We start from the raw sequence: 21,936 nt of genomic DNA on the forward strand, positions 1-21,936 counted from the left end.
AGGGTGGGAGTCTAGAGTGGCTCTGATGCTACCCACACTGAAAAGACTTTTGGAAATTGCTGAGTTCTGCCCATTTTTATAATTTAACAGATGAGGCAACTGACAAAACTAGCAGTTTACTCAGTCCTAGATAGTGACAAAGCTGTACTGGAAAGTATTATTTTGGAGGGAGGTGGAGGGAAAAGACAAGTATTTAATTTTTTTTTTCATTTTGATATTTATTTTGAACAACACTTTATTATGAAAATATTTTAACACACAGAAAAGTTGAGAGAATTTTTAGGGTAAACACATGCAAACCAAGCGCCTAGATTCTGCCATTAACATTTGACCATTTTTTCTTTATCATGTATTTACCCATTTCCATTCATTCCTCGGTCTGCCATCAATCTCTTTTTTGCTGTGGCTTATAGCACACATCAATACAAACCCCAAAACACTGCACCATACATGTAAGATCATTTGTTTGACTTTTTTGGCTTCACACTCTATTGCACACTTTCCTTAGGGGGGCCAGAAAGCCATGAGGATAGTAGAAGTGAGAAAAACAGAAAAAAAAAAAAAAAACATGTAAGAGATGGAAAGCAAGAAGCATTGGCACAGTTAAAGATAATCAAGTCCAATTTTTGAAATGTGAAGAAGCTCACACAAGCCTAGTGAATTTATGTAAACTAATATGGAGAGTAATTTTTAATTTACTCCTAGCTCTGTATTAGCTTCATGAAGTCTGATCTTTGGCTCTAGATCCAATATTTGGAAGCAGCTGCTGTTGTTCCTTCCCCCAAGAGCATTTCCCTTTTAGAAATCATCATATTCACATCCCAAATATATCCATTCTATAACAGCGCTAGCTCTGGTCCCTTTCCAAGATCCTAGGATATCACTGAAGTGAAACAAAAATGCATCTGGAAAAATTGGGGGAACTCTAAGTTCTTCCTGGTGATGAGAAAAAAATACCTGTGCTCCTGTTTGACAGTGAATTTAAAATACATATATTTTTTTCACATTTTATTTAAATTTTATTTTTTATATTCCCCATACAATTACAACCCCCTTATTTTGACCCCAATCCCTCCTTTTCCTGCCCCCCAACCCCCATAGAGTGTCTCTGGTTCATAGTTGTTTGTTGATGTTGATATTTTCTTTCTTATAGTTATTCTTTTTCCTGGTCCCTTATTTAAGTTTTCTAGATTCCTGCTATGAGTGAGACCATCTGGTATTTTTCTTTTTCTTTCTGGCTTATTTCGCTGAGCATGATCCCTTCCAGCGCCATCCATGTTGCTGCAAATTGCATGTGTTTATCTTTTTTGAATGCTGAGTAATATTCCATGGTATATATGTACCACATCTTCTTGATCCAGTCATCTATTTTTGGGCATTTGGGTTGTTTCCAAAGCTTAGCTATTGTAAATAGTGCTGCTATAAACATAGGGGTGCAGGTGCTCTTTGGAATTGATGTTTCTGTGTCCTTTGGGTAAAAACCTAGGAGTGGAATTGCTGGATCATATGGAAGCTCTATGTTTAGTAGGTCCAGAAATCTCCACACAGCTCTCCATAGTGGTTGGACCAGTTTGCACTCCCACCAACAGTGCAGGAGAGTTCCTTTTTCTCCACAACCTCGCCAACATTTGTTGTTGCTAGTTTTTTTAATATGTACCATTCTCACTGGTGTAAGATTCAAGCCACTTTTTAAATGAATGAATTTTAAAACAGCTTTAAACTTATGGAATAATTGAGCAGATGGTACAGAGAATTCCCATAACCCCCTCTACCAGTTTTCCTTATCATGAACAACTTACATTGGTGTGTATGGAATATTTGTTACAATAGCTGAACCAATACTGATATATTATTATGGAATAAAGTCCATAGTTTATATTGTGTCCCTCTTTGTGTTGTACAGTTCTATAGGTTTTCACAAATCAGTAGTGTTCTATCTACCATTGCAGTATCGGCCTAAAGAGTTTTGCCCTAAATATCTGGTCCTCAGGGTTCTCCCTGCCACCCATTCCCCTGTGCCTGCACCGCCTAGGCTCCCACCCACCCCAACCCACTGCACACCCCACCCTGGCTCAGGCCTGACTCCTTTTCAAAGTTTAACAGGTGCTCAGAATTAACAGCTCCCACCTGAGGTAACCCCGCCTGGGTCTTCTCGCCAAAGGTCCTGGCTTTGGGAAGAACTGGAGAAGGTGGAGCAGATTCTGGGCCAGGAAGTGCAGTCAGAGGTCGAATTCCGAGGTCCTGCTTCGATGTTGTTACCACTTTGACAACCCGACAAACCATATCCTGTATTTTAAAGTGAAGATGGGGCCTACGTGGTGGCACAAGGTGTTAAGTTGCAGCACTCTGAAGCTATCTGCAATCACCGCAGCACAAGTTTGATCCCTGGCCAGGGAGGTGACCCACATGGCCCAGCAGACCTCTCCTGTCTCACCTATTGCTCCCCTCAGCAGTGCATGTCAGTCAATCTGCCTGTTCTGCTCCCCATTCTGTCTCTGGTGAAGCCTTTTTCTCGTGTGCGCATGCCTTGGGCCTACACCCCAGCTCTTGTATGTATAAAATAAATAAAATAAATCTTCTGAAATAAAAAAAAGAAATTATCTTATGATCTGTCACAGGCCTTGCCTTCAAATTATCCCTCCTTGCACAGGAGTGTGCATACACACTAATATTAATAATCTTGTAGAAAGTTAAAAATGTGTAATAAACGATCATGGAAAGAAAGAACTTTATTATGGACAAGAGAAGCCATGATTAAAAGATAATAGTATGTTCTAGGAAAAAAATGGTCCTCTCCCCATCTCTTCACAAACCTCCAGCAACCGTGGATCTTTATACTGTTTTGCCTTTTCCAAAAGGTCATATATCATACAATGTGTAGCCTTTTCCATTTTCTTCTTTCACTTAGCTCTACCCAGTTACGTTCCCTTCATGTCTTTGATAGGTTGATAGTTTGTGTTTGTATCACTGAACAATAATCCATGGTATGGCTGTACCAAGTTTGTTTATTTGCTCCCCGACTGAAGGGCATCTTGGTTACTTGCAGGTTTTGGCAATTATGAAGAAAGCTGCTTTGTATATTAGTGTATGTGTATGTTCTTTTGAGGTCATACATTTTCAACTCAGTTGGGTACATACGTAGAGGTGTGATTGCTGGATAGCGTGATGAATCTATGTTTAGCCTTAAGAAATTGTCTTTCAGGGCCTCCCTGGTGGTGCAAGGGGTTAAACACAGCACTATGAAGATATCCGCAGCCTCTGCAGCATGAGTTCGATCCCCACCTTGCCAGGGAGATACCCACATGGCGCAGCAGACCTCTTCCGTCTCACCTGCTGTTCCCCTCAGCAGATCTGCCTCCTATTCTGCTCCCCACTCTGTCTCTGGTGAATCCTCTCACCCCCCCACCCCCCATACCTTGGCCTGTACCCCAGTTCTTGTATGCATAAATAAATAAATCTTAAAAAATAAAAAGAAACTGTCTTTCATCATACAATAATTTTACCATTCTCACCAGCAATGTGTGAGAGCTCCAGTTGCTCCACATCCTCGCTTGCATTTGGTATTGTCAATGTTTTGAATTTTAGTCATTCTAATAGGTTTGTGCGCAACCATCTTAACCATTTTTAGGTGTACGGTTCAGTGGAACTAAGTACCTTTACATTGTTATGCTACTTTATCTGTTCTACCCACCCACAGAACTTTTCATTTAGCAAAACTGAAACTACTTGCCTCAAAGTGATAAGACCCCATTCTCTCCTCCCCCAGTCCTTGCAACCATCATTCTCTTTTCTGTTTCTATAAATTTGACTGAGTTCCTCATGTAAATGGAATTATATAGTATTGTCTTTTTGTCTAGCTTAGCATAATTTCCTCAAGCTTCATTTGCCTTGTGAGAATTTTCCTCGCTTTTTTCCTCATTTTTTTTTTATTGTGGCAAAATATGCATAACATAAAATTTAGTATCTTAAATTTTTTTTCCATGTACAGTTCAGTAGACTGAAATACATTCATAATGTGGGGTAGCCATTGCCATCTCAGTCAGGAAACTCTTATAATGTAACAAAACTGAAACTATCTATCTATTAGACAGTAAGTTCCCATTCTAACCTCTTCTCAGCCTCTGGAAGCATCTTTGTTTCTACACTTTGACTGCTCCATTTCATGTAAATGAAATATAAGGTAATTTCTTTTATTTTCTGGCTTATTTCACTTACCGTAGGTCCTCAGGTTTAGTATAACATTAGACATTCAATATCACAATTAACATTTTATATAACATTAAGTCAGAATTTTCTTTTTATAACTGAATAATATTCCATCTTCCCATCCGTCCCACATTTTGTTTATTCATTCACCCATTATTGAAGGACATCTGGGTCCCTACCTTACCAAAAATAAATATGTGTATTTTTTCTTTTCTTTTTTTTTTTTTAATAGAGGCATGTTTTTATTATTTTTTTATTTATTTATTTGTTCGTTCGTTTTGTTTATACATGCACTGGGTACAGTCAGAAGCACGAGAGGGTGAGAGAATTCACCAGAGCCAGAGCGGGGAGCAGAGCAGGCAGAAGGACCGAAGTACACTGCTGAGGGGAGCAGCAGGCGGCAGGAGAGGTCTGCGCGCCATGCGGGACCCTCCTCCGGTGGCCGGGGAGCAGCCGGGGATTGAACCGGCGCCGCAGAGGCCGCGGGCAGCTTCGCAACCCAGCGCTCAACCGCTGCGCCACCGGGGAAGCCCTGTGTATTTTTTCTTTAGGGAGGTCAACATGCACTTAGAGACTGAAATTGTCGTTGCCAATAATTTATCGAACATGTGTTCACTGTGGGAATTATGCTTTACAGTAATAACAAAACAATAGCATGCAGGATAATATCTTTTAACAAGCCAATAAAGAAACAACATACTCCAAAACAATGATAGATCAATTACACCATTGTTTCAGGTAAAGGGAAGAGGAAAACAATGAAATTCAAAGTTAAATGGGGTGCATAAGTTGTTTCTCCAGAAAGTTTGCTTAGCCAAGTAGGAGCTGATGTCCAGCTGCCAGTGCAAAGTGAAAGTCCCTTGTAGTTAGAACATTCTGCTAGCAAAGTGAAGGTGCCAGGTGACCGTGCTGGCAGGAAAAATAGTCTCGTTCACAGGGTCACTGCATGGTTCAGTACTAGCAAATATTAACCTTTGCCTCAGCAAGAGCTAATTAATGCTCCTTAGAGAAAACAACTTAGATCAGCAAAGAGTTGCTTCCCAAGATCAAATGCTCTCATTAAGTCCTCACAAACTTCCGGTATTTAAAATGTGTCCATTACATAATGGACAACCCATCATTACCATGGTGCCAGAGGCGTAGTGATCCTCTGTGTCTTGTTGGTAAGCATTGAACAGCATGACAGTTTTGCTATTATTTTCCTGCACATTTTCATATCCATAAGAAATTCTTAAGATTCATCCTTAGAGGCCTCCCTGGTGGCGCAGGGGTTAAAGTCTCAGCGCTATCAAGCTATCGCCAGCCATTGAACCCACATAGTGCAGCAGACCTCTCCTGCCCCTCCTGCTGTTCTCCTTAGCAGTGGGTCCAGCTGCTCTGCTCTGCACTCTGTCTCTGGTGAATCCTCTCACTTCCTATTCCTCTGGCCTGTACGCCAACTCTTGTATGCATAAATAAATAAATCTTTTAAAAAAAAGATTCATCTTTAAAAGTATTTCATTAAAACAACTTATTCAAAATGAATTCAAGGCATAAGCAACTTTGTCCAAAACAAGCTTTCAAAATATGGAGTTGAAATCATAATAAATCATTATATAACAATAATGCTGCTATGCTGTAAACATGAGTACACAAACATCTTCGAGATGCTTTCAATTCTTTTCATTATATGTCACCTTTTCTTTTCTCCACTTCCTTGTGACAAAGCAAATTTACCTATAAACTTCAGTAGAGACGTTAATTTATGCATTAGCATGATGATTTCTGATTTTTAAAAGATTATTTATGCATACAAGAACTGGGGTACAGGCCAGAGATATGGGGTGTGAGAGGATTCACCAGAGACAGAGTGGGGAACAGAACAGGCAGACTGACTGAAATCCACTGCTGAGGGGAGCAGTGGGCAAGACAGGAGAGGTCTGCTGTGCCATGTGGGTAGCTCCCTGGACTGCCAGAGATCAAACTTGTGCTGCAGAGGTTGCAGATAGCTTCACAGTGCTGTGCTTAACCCCTTGCGCCACCAGGGAGGCCCTGATTTTTTAACTAAGAGAAATTTTATTGTCATCAAAGCTTATTCCCCTTCTAAATTTAGATTCCCTTATTACATCAAGCATGTGTTGCACACAGTGTTTCTATAGGACTCAATGTGTGTGTGTGTGTGTGTGTGTGTGCGTGCTGTGAATTTTACTGGAGTCTGTAATAAATGGACTCAAATCCTATGTCTCATAATATAACCTCAGCCACCAAGTCCCTCTAGCATTTATCAAGGAATCTTTAGGGATAGTGTTTGCTCTGTAAGCTCCAGAATCAGTTTTGCCTCTCTCTCAACTCCTGTGTAGCTTGACACAGGCTTCCATTCAGTCAGAGCCCCTGCTCATTCTGACAATCCTCATCGGCAGTTCTGGAGTAGCTTGTATCCTAGCCTGTACCCTTTGTGACAAGTGGACCCTCTATCATGGCTGCATAAGAGAAGAGCTGGTGGGAGTGGGAAACTCTGTTCTTCATGCTATTTATTGTTTTTCTTGCCTTGTAGCAAGTGATTTCCCATGAAGTTCGAGGACATCCAGACCTCTGTGTTGAAAAAGAGTGGTGAGAGTGGTTTATTTTGACTTGTCCGTGGTTCTAGAAGGAAAGTATTCAGTCTTTCACTTTAAGTCTGGTGGTAGCTGGGGGTGGGGGTGGAGGGTAGTTTGTAGATGCTTGTAATTAAGTTGAGGAAATTTTCCTGTTTTTAGTTTTTTGGATGCCTCCCCTTCTTGCCCCCTGAATGGAAGTTGGGTTTTGTCAATACTTTTTCTGTGTCAATCAGGCCTGCTTTCTGAGTCTACATTTCTGATTCCAGCAAATTCCTCTTTCTAGAATGATCACCAATGGGAATTTCTACTTTAAGTGAGCACCACTTTTGCTCAAAATGTTTGGCTGGTGGCCCTCAAAAGATCATCACTTCAAAACAGACTGGATATAAAACTGAGTACAACATCAGGGATGTTTACCCTCAACTAATTGTGCAGAAAGACATCAACAACACAGCTGATGTTGAACTTCACCCAGTTATGTTAAAGAACACTCTTTGAAATACATTTTTGATGTTGCAGGATTCTATGGTCATATGAGTTTGTGAAATGTTGGTTCAAAGAGGTTAAATGGGAGTCTCAGAACTTTTGAATTGCTAATATAATAAATGCCCTAAGAGGAGACATAGAGGCAAAGTTTCTGAAATTTCTGTGATTATGAAAGTATTTCATTTCAGAACATCTTCCAGGAAATTCATTTTGGAAACTGCTGATTTACAGGTCAAGGCACTCTAAACTCAGGGGGAATTTTTTTCCAGCCAAAAAATATAACAGGGTAGCAGACAACTCTGGCTCATTTCTTTCCCATATAGTACATTAAATTAAAGTTTAGTGTTCAGATTACTAGTTTCCCCCCCCTCTGCAATATTATGGGGAATCTTGATTTGCATACAAGGGCCATACAGAGAACCCTTTCAAATTTATGAAAAAGTTTGATTTAAATGGATCTTGAGAGGTAAAAACTTTGAAATAGCAGTTTTTACAATTTCTGCTTAGGTCCTGAGATACAAACAAACAAACAAACAAACAAACAAACAAACCTGTTTTAGAGGGACACCCCCAATTATATTTAGATTTGATTATGTGCACTCTTTTACCTCAAGGCACCTGAAGTTTTGAGCAGCAGGGTTAAGTTACCAGTACTGGTCAAAATCAGATATCCATTTAGACACTAATTTGTGGGTATTTTCCCATTTTGTTATAGTGCCATCCCAGTTTTAGAGTTTGAGTTAAAACTCTAGTTTGCTCCTACCCCCACCTCACAAACTGGACCGTGATAAGTCTTTTACCTCTGTGAGTTTCCATTTTTACAATTTACAAGTACTTGAAACAAACCTAAGGAGGGCTAGTAAATTTATCATCTCCATTTGACACTTGGTGAAACATTCTCAGTATGTGTGAGTTGATAAATGAAGTCAGATTGACTCAAACTCAGGTATTCATTTAGACTTTAATACCAGGATATTTTCCCACTTTATTACATGGGAAATCAGATAAAAATAGCATGTTTGCCATTCCAAAATGAAATGAATAGACTGTATAAATACAACTTTACGTATGAATAAAGAGGCTTAAGATGTAGTTAGGAGAATCCATGAAGGTTTCCTGAAAGAAATCTGCTGGATAACTTTCATAATTTCTAGATTTTATTGAAATATCAATAGCACATGTCAGATACGACTGTATACATTTCACAAATGATTTGTACTTCTCACAACAGTACTTTGATTAGGTTTTAAGGGAGAGGACATCAACTTTCCAAGAAAACATACTGATCCCAAAACATACAGAACCGAGTTCTGGAACCTGATTACAGTGCATGAATCTACACGTGATAAAATGACATAAACCTCTGACATATGCCTAATGAATATCAAATCCCTGCTTTTGATATTGTACAAAAATTATGTAACTTGTAACCACTGGGGAAAATTGGGTTAAGCTGGACCTCTGTTCTGTCTCATAAGAGTACTGGTCAACTGTTTTATAGAATGTCTTTCAATTTGTCCAATGTTTTTATCCATTAGATAGGGGTTACGGGTAGTCAGACCACAGAGGTCTGTGCTATAGTTGCAGCTGTTAATCTCACAATCATTTCAAAACAAAAACGTAGCAGTTAGTCTCCAAAGAGGCATTAGTAAATTGAGTGTTTTCTTCCTCCAGCACACACACCTATTAACAGTTCACAAAACTATAGTTTGGAATGTGCAGAGACACCTACCTAAATTATGCTTACAATACCTCTTCTCTGGCACTTTTTCTTTTTTAAAGATTTATTTATTTATGCATACAGGAGCTGGGGTACAGGCCATTGATATGGGAGGGTGAGAGCATTCACCAGAGACAGAGTGGGGAGCAAAACAGGCAGATTGTCCAGGGGAGCAGCGGGCGAGCCAGGAGAGGTCCGCCGCGCCATGTGGGTATCTCCCTTGCATTATCTGGCACTTTTGTTTCAAAAAGATTTGGCAATGGGAGGCGCGGGTGGCGGGTGGGGGAAGCGTTTAAACGGGCACAGGCTTCAGTTCACATTCCAACCAGTGTTTCCCAGATTTTATTCTCAGACTAGAGCTCGCGGCCCAAACTCCGAGGAGTCCTCGCGGCCACAGCCCCAGAGCGGAACCGCGCGAGGCGGGCGCGCCCGGGGGCAGCCGGACTCGCAGCTGAGGGAAACTCGGCGCCTCAGCCCGGCCTCAGGGCCCGGCTCCCCGCCTAGCGGAAATATGCGGATCCCACCCCTCCCCGCCCTCCCCCTCCTCCCGGGGCCGGGCAGCGGGGCGGAGCAGGGGCAGCCGCCCCTCCCCGGCCGCGGAAACAGAAACTGGGCCGCCGCGGCCGGGGAGCTGGCCCCAGCGGCGGCGCGTGGCACGCGCGAGCCCTCCCGCGCATGCTCCGTCCGCCGCCCCGCCCCCGCCGCGGCCCCGCCCCCCGCGCGCCGCTCCCCTCCCCCGCCAGCCTTCCTCGGAGCTCGCCCCTCCGGGCGCGCGGCCGACGTCCCGCGTGCGTGCCGGCGCTTGACTTCACTTCCGGCTAACGCGCTCCGCTTGCCCCCTGGCCCCGGATGGTGACTGGCGGTGGTGCTGCACCTCCCGGGACTGTCACTGAGCCGCTTCCCAGTGTGATTGTGCTGAGCGCAGGCCGGAAGATGGCGGCTGCGGCGGCCGCGGGCCCGGGCTGCTCCTCGGCCGCGGGGGCAGGCGCCGCCGGGCTCTCCGAGTGGCTGGTGCTGCGGGACGGCTGCATGCGCTGCGACGCCGACGGGCTGCACAGCCTCTCCTACCACCCGGCGCTCAACGCCATCCTGGCCGTCACCAGCCGCGGGACCATCAAAGTCATCGACGGCACCTCGGGGGCCACCCTGCAGGCCTCGGCGCTCGGCGGTGAGTGCGGCGCGCCGGGCGGGGGCCGGGCCCGCGGGAGGAGCCGGGCCCGCGGGAGGCCGGGGAGGAAGCCGCCCAGCCCCGGGGCTCGGCCTCGGAGAGGAAGCGGCGTGACCGAGCGGGGCGCGGGGTGGGCAGGGCCGGGGGCTCGGGCCTGCTGTGGGGGGGCCCGGAAGCTGATGGAGGAGGACCTCGGCTCTCAGTTTTTTCTGCAGCTGCAGTTGGGAGGGGAAGCTGGGGGGCCGGGGAGCGGCGGGAGTTGCCTCTTGGGCCTTGGGGTCCGGTGTGGGTTGGTCCGCTGGTGGAGGTGGGGAGACCTCGGAGCGTGGCACCCGGGTAGGCCAGACCCCGGGAGGGTCCGGGTCGAGGTGGCGGTACTGCCTCGGGGAGATCGGAGCGCCCAGGGGTCGAAAGGCTGGCCCAGGTGTGAGACGGGAGGCCGGCGTCCAGCCCCTCCCTGCTCGGCGGGCAGGCGCGGGGGTCCGCAGGTGCTGGGGTGTACGCCGGCTCCGCGCCCGGTGGGGGTTGGGTGGGCCTGCGGTGGGGGTGGGGAGGAAGAAGGCGGGCCAGCTGCTGGAACTGTTCGGTCGACGACTTCGGGACTTTGGCAGACGCCGAGGAAGGCTAGACCTGCCCCTTAGTCTGGGACCTCCAGCTTCTGTCCTCTAGTGAAGACCAACGCAGAACCTCCGCTATATGTGCTGAGAATTTCTTTGGGTTCGCGATGAGGTGAAATTTCGGACCTTCTCTGCTTATTTAACCACAGCGAGCCGAAAGTTGGGACTCGGGGGCATGTGGGGAGCTCCCCCATGGAGGAGAGCAGCTCTGGGGGGGCACAAACGTTGGTTCAGCGGCCGTGCTTACAATATGCAAGAGGTGAACGCTTAGTGGACTGGAGTGGAGTGTTTTGGAATTGCCCTGGCTAAGTTACGTTTGGCTGAGATGACATTTCACTTGTAGTTAAATGATGGGTCGCTTAATTTACAGGTTATGACTTGAGATTGAAAAGTTAGCATGGGAGTGAGTTAGACTCTTGCTGCACTGACTTGTAACATCTGTATGCCTTCGTGCATTTACCCAAGTAGAAGTAGTTATGTGGCCTAACAGGTTCACTTGAATTTTAGCCGACAAATAAGGAAAAATCGTTATTTTAAGTTTACTGTGAGCAATGATGCAATTCAGGGTTAAAAAGATAAAATAAGGTATGTTAATTTGTGTTGATGTGAGAGTTGTGAAAGACTTGGGTTATATATAGCTGTCGAATATAAACCTGAAATAAATCTAAGATGTTTTTAGGAGAAGGTTTTGAGCGGTTGGTTTGTAAGTTCTCTAGACATAGGGAAAGAAGGAGAGGAGTGTCTCACATGTATCAGGGAACAGTTGCTGAAAGGTTGTCACTATGTATGAGGAGATACTCATTAGTAATTGGTTATCCTCTTAAACTTGCTTAGGTTGGTTCATGTGTGAGAAGATATAAGGAATAATTATTATGTATCATGTATCCCCCACCTAGTTTAAGAAATAAAACATTACAGATAGAGTTGAAATCTCTTCTGAATCTCTGGATTGTAGTCCTCAAACCCTCCCACCCCCCCCAGAAGCATTTTTAATTTGGTTTTACCATTTTCGTAAGGTCTCTGTAATTTTTAGTATATGCTTGCATCTTTAAACAATGTTAATACTGCCTTTTATGATTGTAAACTTCGAATAAGTGGTGTCCTCGTCTTTGTATTTGGATTTTCATAAAAAGCTTTTCAAGTATTTTCAATAGAAAGGGGTTTCATGGTGTTCTTATGTCTGGAAGCCATGTTTGAGAAAAATAATATGTGCCAGTGTTTGTTATAGTGCTGGGAGAAAGTGATTATATGTGTACCTGCTTGCTCATGGAAGGGAGGAAAATGGTCACTCTAAAGATAGCTACTAAAGGGCAGGGATTTAGATGTGTAAGTGTCAAGGTAGATGTATAAAACAGTATGGATTTGGAATAACTTAGTTGGGGTATGTTGGGGCATTTGTTAATTAGAAAATTATAGGATTGCATAGGATTATATATTCCCATGCATTGAAGCTTGATAATATGTTTGAAATATGTAGATGTGTTTATAGCAAAGTAAAGGATTGCAGAAAAAGTTTAAAAGTAACGATGGGTAAATTCTGGAACATTCTTATATATGAGAAGTGCAGTTTGTTAATATTTACAGAGATGGTATAGGGTCCTTTGTATGTCATCTGTTCAGGTGATTCAGGAGGGAATGCTACATTTTGTATTTTGCCTGGAATATGTAGGCATTTAATAGGTTTGCTTTTAGTGGTTAATAGAGGATGACAGTCCTATAAATAGAATGGGGAGAAGGTGCCAGTAGTGACTATGGTTCTACATGACCCCTTTTTGTAGTTCATAGGCATTGTGCCACTTTCTTTTCTATGCCATAAATATTGTCTGAGGGGATAAGGAATGGTATAACCAGGTAGAAGTTTTTTTTTTTTTTAAGTTAGAATTTTTTTTTAAAGATTTATTTATTTATGCATACAAGAACTGGGGTACAGGCCAGAGGTGTGGAGTGTGTGTGAGAGGATTCACAAGAGACAGAATGAGGAACAGAATAGGCAGACTGACTGAAATACACAGCTGAGATGGTGTAGCGGGTGAGTCAGGAGAGTTCTGCTGAGCCATGTGGGTATCTCCCTGGCTGGGGATTGAACCCGTGCCGCAGTGGTTGCGGCATAGGTTGCGTCTTAACCCCTTGCGCGACCAGGGAGGCCCACACCCCTGTTCTTGTATGCATAAATAAATCTTGAAAATAAAAAGAAAATGAAATTGGAAATTGAAGGATGGAAGCAGTATAACTAAAGTATCTGTATCTGACTTAACAGTGTTTATAAATGCACTTTGATAAGATTAAGAGTTATCAGGCAAGTATTTGTTCCCCATTAGTTTTTTTTTTTAAAGATTTATTTTATTTATTTATGCATACAAGAGCTGGGGTGTTGACCAGAGGTGTGGGGGGATGGTGGTAGTGGTGGTGAGAGGACTCACCAGAGACAGAGTGGGGAGCAGAACAGGTGGATCCACTGAAATACGCTGCTGAGGGAAACAGTGGGCAAGACGGGGAGGTCTGCTGCACCATGCGGGTCACCTCCCTATCGTGGAATGGAGCTCATGCTGCAGTGGTGGTGATAGCTACATAATGCTAAGACTTAACCCCTTAAATCACCAAGGAGGCCCATCCCCATTAGTGTGTAAGAGAGTTAAGATTTCTGAGTTTCTGAGCATGCTGATTCCTTGATCTGGTATTCTGTGACTTCCCTGATCTGGTTTCTACCAGTTTCGCTGCTAGTCTTATCTCCCCATTTTGTTTTGTGAAACTGGTTCATTTTATATCCTTTCCTAACTCTAGTACTTTTGCTCTTTATTGGAAATGTACCAGTTCCCTCCAGACAATTAGATAAATCTTACCCATTTTAGAAGACCTGGGGCATATCTTAACCCTCTGATCATTTTAGCTTGAAGTCCACTGAACCCCTAAGCACATACTGTGCTGTTAATGTCTGTTTTGATAATTTGGCAACTTACGGTTTGTTGTTTTCTGTCCTGAACCATCTACATTCCATTTTATCTACCTTTTTTTATGAATAGATGATTTCTGATTATATTTCAAATTGTGAAACGGAACCTCGTTTACTTGTTCATATCCCCTCACCAGATGCCTAGTACAAAATATTAAAAAACATTTTTGTTTACATTTATGTATGAGTATGTTAAATGATTGCTTCCTTACATACTAACTACTAAGTAAAAACCTCCTCTTTTTAGTTTTCCTAAGTAGACTTTATTTTTTAAAAAGATTTATTTATTTATGCATACAAGAGCTGCGGTACAGCCCACAGATGCGGGGAGGTTGGGGTGAGAGGATTCATCAGAGACAGAGTGGGGAGCAGAACAGGAAGATGGACCGAAGACACTGCTGAGGGGAGCAGTGGGCGAGACAGGAGAGGTCTGCCTGTCCATGTGGATTGCTCCCTGGCTGGCCTGGGATCGAACTTGTGCTGCAGAGGCTGCGGATTGCTTCATAGTTGCGGTTACCCTTGCGTCACCAGGGAGGCCCCAGGATTCACTCTTAGTGAGGAACATGCAGTGGTTTCTGGCCATTGTGTATGACATGTTGTACAGAACGGTTTCATTGCCTTAAAAATCTGTGCTCTGTTCACCCCTCTCTCACCCTTCCCTCTGGCAACCATTGATTTTTTTTTTTTAACTGTTGGCAAACTTCTGACTTCTACAGTGTCATATAGTTTGAATCACACAGCATGTAGTCTTTTCAATTTGACTTTTCTCTTTTATTATATTTAAACCTCCTCCATGTTTTTTCATGGCTCATTTCTTGTTAGGGTTGAGTAATATTCCATTTCATGTATGTACCACAGTTTTATCTGTTCACCTGCTGAAGAACAACGTCATTGCTTCTAGTACATGGTTAGTACATGGCAATTATTAATTTTTTAAAGATTTATTTATTTATTTATACAAGCAAATGGGTACAGTCAGAAGCGCGGGGGGGGGGTAGAATTCACCAGAGCCAGAGTGGGGAACAGAACAGGCAGATTGATGAAGTACACTGCTGAGGGGAGCAGCAGGTGTGGCAGGAGAGGTCTGCGCACCATATGGGACCCTCGCCGGAGGCTGGGGATTGAACCGGCGCTGCAGAGGCTGCGGGCAGTTTTGCAGCCCAGCGCTCAACCGCTGCGCCACCAGGGAGGCCCATAGTACATGGCAATTAAGAATAAAGCTGCTATAAGCACTATTTACAATAACTAAGCTTTGGAAACAACCCAAATGCCCAAAAATATAGATGACTGGATCAAGAAGATGTGGTACATATACACCATGGAATATTACTCAGCATTCAAAAAAGATAAACACATGCAATTTGCAGCAACATGGATGGCGCTGGAAGGGATCATGCTCAGCGAAATAAGCTAGAAAGAAAAAGAAAAATCCCGGATGGTCTCACTCATAGCAGGAATCTAGAAAACTTAAATAAGGGGCCAGGAAAAAGAATAACTATAAGAAAGAAAATATCAAAATCAACAAACAACTATGAACCAGAGACACTCTATGGGGGTTGGGGGCTGGGGAAAGGAGGGCTTGGAGTCAAAATAAGGGGGTTGTAATTGTATGGGGAATATAAAAATAAAATTTAAATAAAAAAAATAAAGCTGCTATAAACCCTTGTGGAGCTTTTGTGTGAACGTAAATTTTCAGTTCATTTTGATAAATAACCCAGGGGCAAGACTGCTGAGTTATATGGTAGGAGTATGTTAGTTTTGTAAGAAACTGCCAGACTTCTCCAAAGATGCTATACAATTTTGCATTCCCAACAGCAATGAATGAGAATTCCTATTGCTCCACTTCCACATTAGCATTTGATGTTGTCATTGTTTTGGATTGTGGGCATTTTGACAGGTCTGGTGGTATCTCATTGTTTTAATTTGCAGTTCTCCAAAGACATGTATGTTGATCATCTTTTCTTATGCTTACTTGTAGATTTCAGGCATTAAAAATCAAAATAATACTTTATACACCCCTTGACCATACTATTTATTTGTTTTTCTTTAAATGTTGTCTGTTCATACAGTTCAGCATAACATGTAAGAGGATCCCTGATTTTGAAACAAATGGCTTAGGTTAAGAACCTAGTTTCTGGGCCATCCCGGTAGCTCTGTCACCACTACAGCCTGCGTTTTATCCCTGGCCAGGGATCTAACCCACATATGGCGCAGGAGACCTTTCCTATGTCTGCCTGCTGCTCTCCTTAGTGTATTTCAGTAGATCTACCTGTTCTGCTCCCCGCTCTATCTCATGTGGATTCTTTCACCCCCTGTACCTCTGGCCTATACCACAGTTCTTCTATGCAAAAAATAAGAAAAGAACCTAGTCTCCCCCCTCCCCCATTTAGCTCTGTAATCTTGACTAAATTACTTAATATTTTTGTTCATTTCGCAAATGGGGATTATAATAATACTGTGATGATTAAGTGTAAGATACTTTGAACACTGTTTACTATTGAATACTATTTACTGTTACTACTTAAAAGTATTTCTTACTGGCTTGTCAATCTCTGTAAATGCTTTTTTTTTTTGAAAAAAGATACACTTATTATTTATTCATGCAAGAACTGGGGTGTAGGCCAGAGATGCCAGGAGTGAGAGGATTGACCAGAGACAGAGTGGTGAACACATCGGGCAGATCTACTAAAATACACTGCTGAGGGGAGCAGGGGACTACAGGAGAGATCTGCTGTGCCATGTGTGTTAGCTCCCTGGCCAGGGGATCAAAATCCTGCAGCAGTGGCTGGCAATAGCTCGATAGTGAAGTGACCCCCTGTAAATACTCTTTTAAAAAAAACCCTGAAGCTGGGCCTCCCTGGTGGCGCAAGGGATTAATCACAGCACTGTGAAGCTATCTGCAGCTGGCCAGGGAGCTGCCCACATGGTGCTACAGACCTTTCCTCTCTTGCCCACTGCTCTCCTCAACAGTCTGCCTGCCTGTTCTGTTACCTACTCTGTCTCTGGTGAACCCTCTCACCCCCCACTCCCCCCACATCTCTGGCCTGTACCCCAGTTCTTGTATGCATACACAAATCTTTAAAAAATAAATTTTTTTAAAAGCACTGGGTACAGTCAGAAGCGCAGGAGGGTGAGAGAATTCACCAGAGCCAGAGCGGGGAGCAGAACAGGCAGACTGACGAAGTACACTGCTGAGGGGAGCAGTGGGCGCGGCAGGAGAGGTCTGTGTGCCATGTGGGACCCTCACCTGCAGCCAGGGATCGAACCAGTGCTGCAGAGGCTGCGGGCAACTTGGCAGGCTAGCTAGCATTCAACTTCTGCGCCACCGGGTAGGCCCCCCAAAAAATAAATTTTATAATTAAACTCAATACTTTTGGCTAGAGGTGGAAAGTATTTTTTCTTACAACTTTTGATGGGCATGTGTTAGTTTGGATAAAATGGAAACTCTTCCTGTAGCTATTTTGGAAATTGGTAATAATTCCTATTTCCTGACTAATATTAGTACATACAGCCTTAATACTCTCAGTTCTGTGAACCATAATAAACACAGAATAGAGTTGGGATTTCAATAACCCTATAATCTAGTTGTTATGGGGAGGAGTCGGTGAGAGGATTCACCAGAGACAGAGTGGGCAGCAGAGCAGGTGGATCTACTGAAATACACTGTTGAGGGAGGAGCAGGGGAGACAGGAGAGGTCTGCTGTGCCATGTGGGTCAGCTCCCTGGCTGAAGATAGCTTGATAGCGCTGACACTTTAACCCATGTACCACCAGGGAGGTCTCAAGGTTATCAGTACTTTACTTTTTACATTTACGTCCCAGGTGTTCCTAACTATGGAATGCTCAAAGATGGTTTTACCCTACTAGAGATTTCATATCTTTGTTTTGGTAGTTTTAGATTTATTGAAAGACAGTGTAAGAGTTCCAATTCTGGAGCCAAACAGCTTTAGCTAAACCTTTTTAATTTTTTTTTAAAGATTTATTTATTTATTTATACAAGGATTGGGTACAGTCAGAAGTGCGGGAGGGTGAGAAAATTCACCAGAGCGGGGAGCAGAACAGGCAGACAGACGAAATACACTGCTGAGGGGAGCAGCGGGTGGCAGGAGAGGTCTGCGCGCCGTGTGGGACCCTCGCCTGGCGGCTGGGGGTAGAACTGGCACTGCAGAGGGTGTGGGCAGCCTCGTAGCCCAGCGCTAAACAGCTGCGCCACCGGTGAGGCCCTGTAGTGTGAATTTTGAGATTCTGAAAGGACTTCCAGGTAGAGATGCCCAGGATTCATTTGGAAATTCAGGACTGAAACTTTAAAGATTTGGAAATACAAATTTGAAAGGCACTGACATTTTTAGAAAAAGTCTGGTACCTAAGAATATTGACTTAAAAAAAGGCGCCGTGCTGTGACGCTGTCTGCAGCCTCTGCAGCGCTGGTTCGATCCTGGCCGACCGGCGAGGGTCCCACATGGCGCGGCAGACCTCTCTTGTTTGGCCCGCTGCTCCCCTCAGCAGTGTATTTCAGTCAGTCTGCCTGTTCTGTTCTCCACTCTGTCTCTGGTGAATCCTCTCACCCTCCTGCGCATCTGGCTTGTACCCTGGTTCTTGTATAAAAATAAATAAATCTTTAAAAAAAAATTATTGACTTAAAAAAAAAAGAATATTGACTTTTGAGCCACACTGAGTTCTAGTCTATGACTCACTGCTTATTAATTAGCTTCTTCCTCAGGCAAGTTATTTAATCTCTCTGTACTTCATAATTAGTACTAACTCACTGGCTTATTGGAAAGATTAAATAAAATAAACATAGTTGCTGCTTGACCCACCATAAGCACATAATGTTACTTTTGTATAGGTGTTTTAAATTACATCATTCACTTCAAAAGTGTTTGTCTGCCATACTGGAATAATAAATTTGAAATGTACCCTTCCTCCAAATTTGAAGAGTTTTCTAGAAGAGATGACACCCCAGCTGAGATAGAAAGAATAGGAGTTAGCCAAATAGAGGGAACAGCTTCAGCAAGATTAGAGGCATAAAACGGGTAATATTTATTACAAGCATTTTGATATTTGAGTGTAAAGCCTGAGGAAAGGTTGTGATGAGGTGGTCTGAGGATCTTTGACTCGATCCTCCTGGATCAAGCGATGGTGCCCATATTTTTAAGTTCAAGAATTCCCACTTTAAGGTAAATATTTAGGGCCCTGTTATCATAGTGACTGTTTTTAATATCAGTTAATTGAGAAAAGATTGTAGAAAGCAACTATTTTTAAGTACGTGTTATTTTAGACTTAACTATTATCTTTGTAATTTGAAAAACACTGCAGCATATGCACCTTAGACTTTCCTCTGCTGGCTTAGCTTTTGAGATTTTTATGGGGAGAAAATCAGTTAACATCCTTCTATCTGCCCTTCAACTTCAGAATTTTTGTTGGTTTCATCTTTCTTTTTTTTTTTCCTCTTTTGTCTGTGTGGATTTATTTCTGTACTCTCCATTGGGAACTTTGAGGGAACACAGGTTGAAATGTACATAGTACATACTTGTTTAACTGAAAATCTGTAGTTATAATCGTACTTAAATTGTTAAATATTTGGCCTCTGTCTTGAGGAATGTTTGCTATAACTAATAGATAGAATATAAATGATAAATTTCTGTAAATACGTAAGAACAGTAGAGCGACTAGTGGGAGGTACCTCTTGAAAATGTATTGTTCTGCTCTGGCTTCAAGCAAAAGGCACCTTTAGCAGGACACTTCTGAGTTACTGTCTTTGAAATGGGCCAGTAATTCTTGCCTGGATGAGTTCATCATAGAAATTCTTAGGTAAACTTCAAATATGAGGGACACAAGAAAGTTTAAGGTAAACTCCTTGGGTATAAAGAGGAGCTAATAGAGCTATAAAATAATATAGTAATTGCTACATGAAAATAGTTATGGCAAGGTAGTGCTCCTGAAAACCAGTAATTGTAATCTAGTTTGAGTGTGTTAAATCAGGAAATGTATTTCTGTTGGGGGGACCAACACCTCCACCCCAGACCAAAAAGATCCAAGACCCCAAGGACTAGAAAATCCCATGTCATTACCACCAAAGGGAGAATTGCTGGGAACTGAGGGTGGACTTTTAAGCAGCCAGGTTTGGTTTATAACCAGGCATGTGGGCCTTGGGGGTCCTGGTTTATTTGCTGGCTATCAGAGTGCTAAATAAACCCTTTATTAACGTTTTTGTGTGTGCCTGCAGTTGAGTCTCATTATAAGTCCCTTTTAAGTGTGCAGGGAAGAGCCCACTGTCAGGCCACCCCATTTCAAATTGGGGTAACAGTTCGAGGAGATAAATATTATGCTTACTTTTTATGAAAAATGATAGAAATGTTACAGTGAGACAGCTAGGAGTGTCTCCTTTGAGATTTATTAGGGGCACAAGGAATCTAAATCTTAACGATTTGTTTCTGTACATTTAATTTAGGAAGTAGGGGAGAGAGAAACTGGAGAGATGGCACAGGGTAGTGATTCTCAGCCTTGGTTGCTCATTAGAATCATCAGGAGAGCTTTTTAAAAAATTCTTTTGTCTGGGCCCCAATCTTATGACTTAAGTGGTCTGGAGTGGAGCCCAGTCATATTCTTTATTATTATTTTTTTAACTATGTCAAGTGATTCTAATGTGCAGCTAGGTTTAGAAATTCAGACTTCTCCTAGAACGTAGACCAGTGTTGTAGCTTCTACGCTAGCTTCATAGGGCTGAGACTTAACCCCTTGCGCCACCAGGGAGGCTCAAGACCAGTGTTTTTGACAAATGAGACAGGTTTCATTTGAATTGAACACTATTATATCTAGTTTAAAATTTTTTTCATTTTGGTAGGAAAAACCTTCTAAGTCACCTACTCATTGTATTTTAAATTGTATTTAGTGGCTGTATAGGTAAATATAATTGTCAGTAGGGAGGGATATTTTAAGGACGAAATTTCTATTTTGTCCTTTCAGCTACAGTGTAGTCTTGGTTTGTTGAATCAGTAAAGTGCTCAGGTACTCTTCCATCAAAGTGCCACTGTAATGAAGACCAGGCCAGTGACTGTCCTGGGGACAGGAGAGGCAGGGAAAGAGGGATTAGGGAAGGCAGAGAGGTATATTGGATTTTCTGTACCAAACCAACTAGTTTGTTGCCTAAAATGTCTTTGTTTCACGTTATATTAAACTAAAGCCTGAGAATATTGCATTCTACCACATTATAGCTTAGTTTTAATATATTAAGGTCTACTAAACTGTAGAAAATGCTTTTCTTTAAAAACATTAATTGCATGTCAGGCACTGTTGATATAGCAGTCAACAAAGTTATTGCTTTCTTAGAGGACACCATGTAGTGGCAAGAATTGTATTTCTTTCCTTTTTTTTTTTTAAGATTTATTTATTTATTTATCTATCTATCTATCTATTTATTTATTTATTTATACATACAAGCACTGGGTACAGTCAGAAGCGCGGGAGGGTGAGAGAATTCACCAGAGCCAGAGCGGGGAGCAGAACAGGCAGAAGGACCGAAAGTACACTGCTGAGGGGAGCAGCGGGTGGCAGGAGAGGTCTGCGCGCCATGTGGGACCCTCCTCCAGTGGCCGGGGAGCAGCCGGGGATCGAACTGGCACTGCAGAGGCTGCGGGCAGCTTCGCAACCCAGCGCTCAACCGCTGCACCACCAAGGAGGCCCAAGAGATGTATTTCTTTCTCTCTGTCCCTCTCTCTGTCTCTCACACACACTCACAGAGGCAAGTGGTGATAAATGCCATAAATTAGAACTGATACAAAATAACAATAGGGGCCTCCCTGGTGGCACAAGGGGTTAAGCAGCACTATGAAGCTATCCACAGCCACCTCCTCGGCCAGGGGGCTGACCCACATAGCTCAGCAGACCTCTCCTGTCTCACCCCCTGCTGCCCTCAGCAGTGTATTTCAGTAAATATGCTGGTTCTGTTCCCCACTCTGTCTCTGGTGGATCCTCTCACCCTCCGCACCTCTGGACTGTACCCCAGTTCTTGTATGCATAAATAAATAAATCTTCAAAACAAAACCAAAATAACAATAGGTACATTTGCCCTTTGAGGTGGTCTGAATAAAGTTGAATAAAGTTGCTAATGTGAGATAGCATCAAAGTGGATATCCAGAGGAAGTTAGTTTGTTTACTGTAGTGTGCAAAAACAGATAGATTTTCATCATATTTGGCTGGAAATTGACTAAGATT

At 43.0% G+C, this 21,936-nt stretch overlaps 1 protein-coding gene across 4 annotated transcripts in view; it reads left to right on the forward strand.

Annotated features, from left to right (window-relative positions):
- Positions 1–9,837: 9,837 nt before the first annotated feature.
- BIRC6 (baculoviral IAP repeat containing 6) overlaps positions 9,838–21,936 on the forward strand; it is a gene marked incomplete at both ends in the record, with an annotated part of 177,198 nt that continues 165,099 nt past the window's right edge. For all 4 annotated transcript variants that reach the window (XM_084235649.1, XM_084235650.1, XM_084235651.1 and 1 more), the window contains one exon: positions 9,838–10,156. In XM_084235649.1, coding sequence (XP_084091775.1) covers positions 9,838–10,156 — 319 coding nt within the window. The remainder of the gene's footprint in view (positions 10,157–21,936) is intronic.

Source organism: Talpa europaea (genome assembly GCF_964194135.1).
Source record: "Talpa europaea genome assembly, chromosome: 6".
NCBI lineage: Eukaryota > Metazoa > Chordata > Mammalia > Eulipotyphla > Talpidae > Talpa > Talpa europaea.